The sequence below is a fragment of the Cupressus sempervirens genome, chromosome 11, assembly GCF_028749045.1.
Source record: "Cupressus sempervirens isolate cs-2001-9-10 chromosome 11, ASM2874904v1, whole genome shotgun sequence".
NCBI lineage: Eukaryota > Viridiplantae > Streptophyta > Pinopsida > Cupressales > Cupressaceae > Cupressus > Cupressus sempervirens.
Window position 1 is genome coordinate 621,840,884 of NC_143128.1, and position 8,919 is coordinate 621,849,802.

The 8,919-nt window shown below is 30.8% G+C and overlaps 1 protein-coding gene across 1 annotated transcript; it reads right to left on the reverse strand.

Moving 5' to 3' along the window:
- Positions 1 to 6,587: 6,587 nt before the first annotated feature.
- LOC149531235 (histone H3.2-like) lies at positions 6,588 to 7,248 on the reverse strand. The gene has a single exon (XM_089809707.1). The coding sequence runs from the start codon at positions 7,171 to 7,173 to the stop codon at positions 6,751 to 6,753; it is 423 nt and encodes a 140-aa protein (XP_089665833.1). The 5' UTR covers positions 7,174 to 7,248; the 3' UTR covers positions 6,588 to 6,750.
- Between the last annotated feature and the right edge of the window lie 1,671 nt (positions 7,249 to 8,919).

Sequence of the window (8,919 nt, forward strand, 5' to 3'; positions counted from 1 at the left end):
TTGGAGAGGGCAGAAGTGGCCAATTTCGGGAAAGGTCCTTTTAGTTGGACTCCAACAGTGTAGAGTCTCTTCTCAGGATGAGAAGAGGGAGAGAGGGTAGGGTGTTATGGGCCCCTACCTATTAGCACAAACCACGTATGAGTTTTGGTATGTAAGAATGGAAGAATGGAAGTTCTTGATGTATAGCCCCGATTGGGCACCTAGTTTGGTGTTGTGTCTGACATCTCCTGTTGGAAAAATCCACCTTTCCCTAGTGTTGATTCATTGTGAATCCTATTGTGAGAACCTTGTATGAATATGCATGTTTGATTTTTTTCTTGGTCATGCTTGTTGTCACCTGATCAGATTTTGTTCTCTCCACGGTTCTTAGAAATGTGTTGCAAAAATTGATATGGAACCCTTGTTAAGGGCCATGATGGAAATGTATTTTGATTGTTGAAATTCAATTACGTTTGGGATTAGAATCCTGTGTAGAAATGTATTTTAAACCTTTGTTGAAGTGGCAATGAAGCTGTGTTTTCTTACTGGTTCTTTCCTAGCGGAGCCTTTGAACCAGGTAGTTTTATAGAAAAATGAGATTGAGTAAATATGCTTGCATTGAGTCTTATAGCTTTGTTTTCAGTTTTGCTTATGTAATTTAAAAATCAAATGTGATGGTGTTACCTTACTGCACATTTTTATGATTGGTAATCACATTCCTTTAAATTAGATTAATCAGATAACATGTTGATATATAGTTGTGTTTAAATTTTATAATTATACATGTGTGCGAGGAAGTTTAGTGAATTTATTTGAATACTTGTTGATTACATTTAATCCTATTATCACTTTTAAATATTAAAACATAACTTGTTGGTGTTTTTGGGCATGACAATTTAATTTAATTTAATTTGACATTGGTTTTTAATATCTGATTACATATTTAATATTAATTTCAAATTTAGTAATTTTCACTATATTATTAAAAATAAATTTATGTTATTAATTTGAGCTAATTTAATATCTATTATAAAGAAAGTATTATTTTATTAAAAAATAATTTATCTAATTGATTTTGGATAAATAGTATTATTAGTAGTTTACTTTCAAATACTTAGTGTTTCATTATGCATGTGGTTCTTATATGAATATTTTATATTCAAATTGGACATTTGTAAAATACTTGAATCTTTTTGTACATTTAAGATTGACTTTTTGATTTTTTCTATTGAGTGCATTTGATTTTAGGAATGATAGACCAAAGGCTTGGATATTTTACTTTTACGATGACATGTGTGTTCATGATATGGTTATCTTTTCAGTTTTACTTACCCAACCTCTGTTTAATCTTAAGCTCATGTTGCTATATGTACTTTTTGAGAACATTTATAATATTGGCCGGTTTGAAGACTAATATGAGTTTCTATTATTGCATGTCATGTTTTTTGTGATATATGATGGTTTATGGTGATCTATGAATTTAGGGGAAGCTACCTTCGTACATATTTAGGGGTATGGGGCCCAAAGTGGCAAGTTCAAGGGCAAGCTATTAATAAGTGATAATTTGGTAATTAAAATTCCTAGAGCACATTAAAAAGATAATTATTAACATTTTCTCGCTCATGCCTTGAGCTCTTGTATATGCTAATGATGAGAATGATATGATACCTAGAGAGTAGATATGTCTAATATTCCTCATCTTCATGAGAGGGCATTCTAGTTTTGCATGGGTCATGTTAAGGGTCTAGGGTCTAGAATGACTAGTCCAGGATAACTCAAGTAGTTCACCATGTGATAACACTCATGATATGCATCCTAAGTCTCCTCCATAGACTTTTCATTTACCTTTGGCAATTGGTTTTAGTATGTGGTGTTGGTATTGGTACTCGTCAAGATCCCTCGTCTAGGTTTTACACTATCAATAATTTTGCGGTTTGATATTAGAGTGGAACCTAACGTTATATCCTCAACACAGTGGGAGTGGTCCATTTAGGTTGCACGTGGTTGGGTGGTAGTGATTTTATTTTCATTGAGATTTGATGGACTTGCACCAATACTGTATGTTCCATTATTGTAGTTGTATCATCCTTAATCATATCACTTGGAGACTTTCACTTATCCTCAATGGATGTGTTCATGTATCGTGTATTTTATATTTAGAGGTCCTCATGGGACAATGTATTGTATTCTATTGGACTTAAATTATCATTACATACCCTATCGCATGCATAGTGGATGTTATGTATTTAGACATACGTTATGGTATCATTTGTACTTTATGCATTCATTTATGATTATATATTTGATATTTCTTTATGGATGTGGACATTGCATTTATGTTTAAATTGAATTAATAAAACTTACACATATGTGATTCTATGTTAAGAAATCCTTGAGAAATAAAATACGTATTTGTATTATTTTATGTGTATGTGATATTGTTCATTATATTGCTTTCACATTATTATCTTGATGTTGCATAAACTCTTAAGAGAATTTTTATTTATTTTTGTAAATATAGTACTATATTAGGTTGTTTTTTCTTGGGTTCCCTAGCAGAGCATTGAATAGATCTATTCTATTAAAATATTGAATTTGTATACTTAGTTGATTATCTACATTGATTTTTTTATACATTTAGATGATTAAAGTACACACAACTTGACATTTAAAGACCCTAATCTTAGACACCGGCAGCTCATCTCTAGAAGTTGGTTAAACATCTTGAAGGGTCTCTATAATTTACATTCAATGTACCATAAAAAAATTCCTAGATCAAGTTTATACATGATATAAGAGTAAGATGAAACACAAATGCTTCGCAATGTCTCCTTGCTATCAATTGCTATTTTTTCTTCCTTCTCCATAATGATATTAAACATGTCAACATTCACAAGGATCATTTGTAACACATGAAAAAGAAGGGACATATTTGATTATAAATAAATATGTTATGTTTTCCATTCAATGGAGGTCATTAAATCTTTCTCAAGAGATTGAACTATGACAATGAGTTGAGGTGCGAGGTGGCAATCTCTCCTCTTGTTTTCCTATGAAACTTGAAATGAAATTAATTGTAATGTCCAGAGGCTTGGTGTTAGGTGGAGGCCTTATGGGATTTGGCTAAACCCCCTTTGGATTATTATTTTACTTTTACATAGAAAGATAATGGTTATTCTATACATTATAGGTTGGTCCATAAGTATTTTGTGTCACTTGTAAAATGTCAAGATTGTATTTTTTTGTTATTTAATTGAAGGTTCAATGTTTGACTAGTTACATATTAACTGTTGCAAAAATATATAATTAACTCCTTGGTTTTTATGACATTGGCTGCACTAATATATAATTGACTTCTTGACTTTTATGAAATTTGATTTGGTGTCTTTATCACTAGCACATGAAATAACACCCTCTTTTCCTTATTGATTCATAAATCCTAAATAACATCAACATTATTCAATCATTATCACTATTTCTTTAACTAAACACAATTTCTTCATATCTTTCACTTTAATAATTATATTTCAATTATTAAATCCTAACTAAATTTATAAATTTAAATATAAATTACCTACAAACTATTTAATTAACCTTTGCAATCATAACTATCTCTTTCACTGAACTCCTCAAAGGGAAAAAATAATAACGTGAAAGATAATAAGCCTACCTTTGAAGCTAATGAGGAGAAGGGAGAATCGATGGATACTAATAAGGATGATAATATGATCCTTATTACCCAAGAGCCAAAAAAATTTGATACTACCCAGAAGAATGACACCGAAGAAAATAATTTAGCTAGGGAAAAGGAGTCCATGCCTAAAGAGGCCCACATTGATAGTAGTCATCTCAAGCTGACCAGTGCTGATGAGGTGACTAGGGAGAAGAATATAATTAGAAGGCTTATATTTCTTAACAAAGCCAAATTGAAGGCAGACACAACTCTGCAGGTTGATACTTGGATATATAATGATATCATGGCCCTACAGAAAAGGGTTAAAGAGTTGCAAAAGAATCAGGATAATGAAAAAACCAAAAGAATCAAGTGAGAGGGTAAAGTCAGGAACATTCTTGAAAACTGATAACCTATGAAGCTGGGTTGAGGTAACTGGTCAAGGATAGAAACCAATAGATGGACTTGATAACTTCTAGCCTATGTGCGGTGACGATTAGCATTGGTAGGAGCAATGAGATTATTTCCCCAATGCCTACTTAGATGACTGGTGGACCTAGCAGAAGAACTAGGATGAACACAAAAAGGGCCATTGAAGCTACCCCTATCTCTAATGGTGAGGGTCTCCTTCAGGAGGTTACTTATACTGCCAAATAATTGACTAAGGTTGTGGACAAGCTAGGGTAACTTCCTACTTTTGTGTTGTTGGCTCGAGTTTCTGGTTCCATCTCTTTTTGCTAGATATTTTTCTGTTTTTCTTTCTTTCTGGCTGGATTTTGTATGTATGCTACTATTCAGGTTCCAAGTCATTGTAAAACCTGGGTTTGGGCTTTTTGATGTTACTGTAGGTTCCAAGTCCTTGTAAAACTTGGTGGACTCTATTTAGAATATATTTTTTGTTTTTTCTATGGGGTTTCAGGTCCCCTCAAAACTTGTTTTTATCGTAATCCAAAAACTAGCCATTTCTCATATCCTTTCTTATTATATATTATCTTCCCTTCTTAAGTATTTGGCCTTAGATTTTTCATTCTTCTAATTACATTTCATAACTTTTACTTCTTTGATTTAATCCCACTAATGGTCATTTTTCTTATCCTTTCTTATTGTATTTTTCGTAGGCTAATACTATTGCAAACACTTTATTGATTAGTTATTTTTCTTTCAACCAATTACATTCAAATATTTCTTTTTTGATTTTTGATTTTTCTAAAGTATAGATTTGAGATTTTTAATTTTTAAAACTTATAAAATTATTTTGCTTTCAAATGATTGGTCATGTGTTTGGGGTGTTATAGGAGCGAATTTAGAGAAAGCACTATCCCTATTCTAAGGCCATATTTTCAGATGTGCAATTATATAAACATATGAGATAAAACATATTTAATAGATAAATACACAATAACATATTAACATATCGATAGACCTCAATATATCAATACATTAACATAAAACTATAACATAAATAAGAAATTATTTTTAATGATAAATATCTTTATATTTAAAAAAATATTATTTTAAAATGTGTAAATATGAAATACTTCTAAACAAAATACATAAAATAATTTTTATTTTAAAAATATTTAATATGGAATACTTTTAAAAAAATGCAGTGATAATTTTCTAATCTTTATTGTTAATTTTTATCTTAGTTACTAGTTTGAGTTCGGTTTGAAATAAGGGTTTGAAGAAATGGTTCGCTGATACAAATTTTTTTTGGAAAGGGTTTTGGGTTTCATTTGTACAAAAACATGTAAACATTAGAAAAAATTATATATATACATATTTATGAATCCTAAAAGCATAGAGTATCATAAAATCATATGATGTAAACTAAGTTAATCATTTAAACAATAAAAACACCATAGACATTAACTTTAAACATGTAAGTTGTAATCATAGCATCATGAACTTTTTTTCCCAATCACCTATTTGCACACCACAAATGATGTTAGAAGCTAAAATAACCTACTTACATTCACTTTTTAGTGCAACCGAAACTCAAAAAATATAATTTTTTTAATATAAAAAATGACTTGAAAGTTGCCCATCCACGTAAATTCACCCAAATTCGTGCCAAATTTAATTTGGGAAGCCAAAATTTTCTTGATTTCAAATTTTGGACTATGGGTTCTCACCAGCCTAGGGAAAATTAAACCCTGATCGAACCTAGGTCAAACCATACCAATATTTCAAATTAGTTCAAACACAAGCAAGGTTCTTGGGCCAAAACAACAAACTCGGGTAACTAAGATTCTTTATTTTTAATAGGTATTATTCTAATTTATCATACTATTGTTACTTACGACAAATACAAGCCACTATGTGACACTTGTTTTATATTCTCTTCCCTTCTTAAGTATTTGGCCTAAGATTTTTTATTCACCAAATCTCATATTTTATTTGACCTTATTTTCTTAAAATTGTAATTTGATCTCATAACCTTTGGCTTAATCCCAATAAAACTTAGTTCCTTATCCTTTTGTCATCCTTTATCCAATTCAATATATAAGTGTAAAATGCAATTTTTATCCAATTCAATATATAAGTTAAAAATGAAATTTTAAAAATGATTAAAGATTGAATTTTAGAACTTTAAGATTCAAGTATGTATGTTTTTTTATCAATGTTTGAACTCTACCTAAGATATTCACTAACTTAGCACTATCATGATGAAGGATCATAGTATGATTTGAAATGTAAATCAGAGTATGATTTGAACATTAGCATTGTATTGTATCAATGCAACATGATTTGAAGTGTTACTATTCTTCTGTCGAAGAATCATAGAACATCACTATCAAGATGATGAATCATTAAATATGATGTAATGTAAAACATTGCTCTCATGATGATGCAAAATCTTGCATCCTAGTAAAATGCACATACTTCCAAAATTATTCCAATCCATAGTAAAACCATCATGCACACAAAAATATAAAGAAATCTCCTACTTCTAACATTAATTAAAAAGCAATATACAATTAAAATGCATATTTAGCCTTTCCTAGTAAAGTTCAAGTGAGGCAGCTAAAACTTTGGTCACGAGCAATGGCGAAGAAAATTCCACCATTATATACAAGAAATTGAGGCCCCAAAAGCTAAGGAATGAAGCCCCTAAACCTCCTTGCAGGTTGCATGTCCTTGGGCACGAGAGTAACCCTTTTCTCGTCAAATGCACAGACCTTACCGTCCTCGAACATGCCCACGATATAACTCTCAACCGCCTCTTGCAAAGCCAAAACAGCAGAACTTTGGAAACGAAAATCTGGCCAAAAATCGTGAACAATCTCTTTTACAATCATCTGAAATGGCAGTTTATTTATCGCCAGTTCTCCAGACCTTCGGTAGTTGCCTATTTGACGCAGGGCAATTGTACCGGGCTTCGATTTCTGAAATTTCTTCTTTAATTCCTCCATTAAAGGTGCCATTTTGTTCTTCGCCATCTCCATTTTGGCTAACGGAGCTTTTTTGGCAGCCAGTTTGTATGCTATTTTCCTGGCCATCTGCTTCGTTCTGGCCATGGATCGAATCCCCGGCACTCCACACACAAGTCTGTAATTAAGACTGAAAGCTTTTCAAGGTTCTGTCAAATTGTTGCCTTTTGAATTAATGACACACAGGTAGTGGAGTTCACACGCGTCTAGAGAATGAAATTAGTGCCGCCTGTGGGACCCACCAAAATTGTGCAACGCCATGTGGACTAAATACTCCGCCAGTTTTAGTCATACGTGTCCATTCTCCTTTCAGCAATCTGGTATGGCTTAACCAGCACACTCGAAGCGTTGACTAGGCATTCATATAAAGACTAATAAAGTATGGCAAAGGATAATGTATGAATTAAGGCGATGGATAATTTGTATTATTGAGAGTAAATTAAAAAAATTCAGGTAAGAGATTTGTAATAGGTCTATATTGGCTAATCGAAAAAGGTCTATAATTGGGTAACGGAAAATTTTGACTATGTTCTAGGCTTTGCAATTAAATTTATGAGAATGAATGACTTTAACATCAAGTGAAGAGTATCAATCCCCGGCACTCCATGTGTATGTCATACACAACATTTTGTGCCACAAGTGAGTAGTACTGGGATGGGTGACCTCCTGGGAAGTCCCGGTGCTTCACCCCTGTGAGCATCACCTAGATCCAATGAGTGCTAAGTGTTCCATTTATTGTCATGAGAGATGGATTCATGTTGAAACACTACTCATGAAACATGGGTCATCGAGTTTGACTCAAAATCACACAGTTAAATCCTGATATTCACATCACAATTGTGAAAATGGTTTTAATTTAAAACAAGATTTTTACAGTCCATGATAATCTTGTGTAAATATCTGAATTGCAACTTCATTAGGAACCTCTCCATAATATTTTGGATTGTAGTTTATTTAAATGAATATAATTGAATTAGACACTGATTTTAAAAAAAAAATTGTATTGTTTGCAAGATTCAAATTTTTGTGCAATAGATAAGAGATGAATAGTCTCCAGTCATTTTGACAAAATGAACAGTATAAGTCCTTTAGAAATATGTTAAACGACAATTGTTTTAAAATTAATCTAAATTATTAACTAGATAAGTATAAATCCTTTAAAAATATGTTAAACAACAATTATTTTAAAATTAATCTAAATTATTAACTAGATAAATCAAGTGAAGCATAATTTGAAATGGAATTGAGTATATAGAACTGTCAAATATATGTACTTTAGGTAAAGATTTATTACAAGTACAATCACAATATTTATATAGATAACTTTAAAATATAAATTTGGTACTAATATATTTATCAATTTAATAATAAAATGTACAATTTAGTAAATAAATATTAGAATATGTTTTTCTTAATTATATTATATTGATATAGTATACAAACATAAATATCAAAATTATATTATTCAATCAATTAGTATTAATATATAATATAATTAACTAATATAATATGCTATTATAAATTTTTGATTGTTTATATTAAAATTTAGATAAATATTTCAAAATAATTATGATAGTCTATAAAGTTTTATATGAATACATAAGTTTCTAAAAGAGTTTTGTCTTTATTAGACTTTGTAGAGAAAGGGTTTATAACTCTTCCAAAAGAGAAAACAACAAAGATCAGTCAAGAGGAAATTTATATGATGTTTATGAGACCATTTAAAGAACCCAACAAAAAACTTATGTCATATTCATTTTCTTCTCCATGTTAGCTCTTGGATTATGAATCCTTATTCAAAAATAACAATTTTGTGGAAACTTTCCTCTTCAA

What these genes read in the sequence shown, in the direction of transcription:
- LOC149531235 (XM_089809707.1), bottom strand. Translation starts at nt 7,173, where the DNA reads ATGGCCAGAACGAAGCAGATGGCCAGGAAAATAGCATACAAACTGGCT.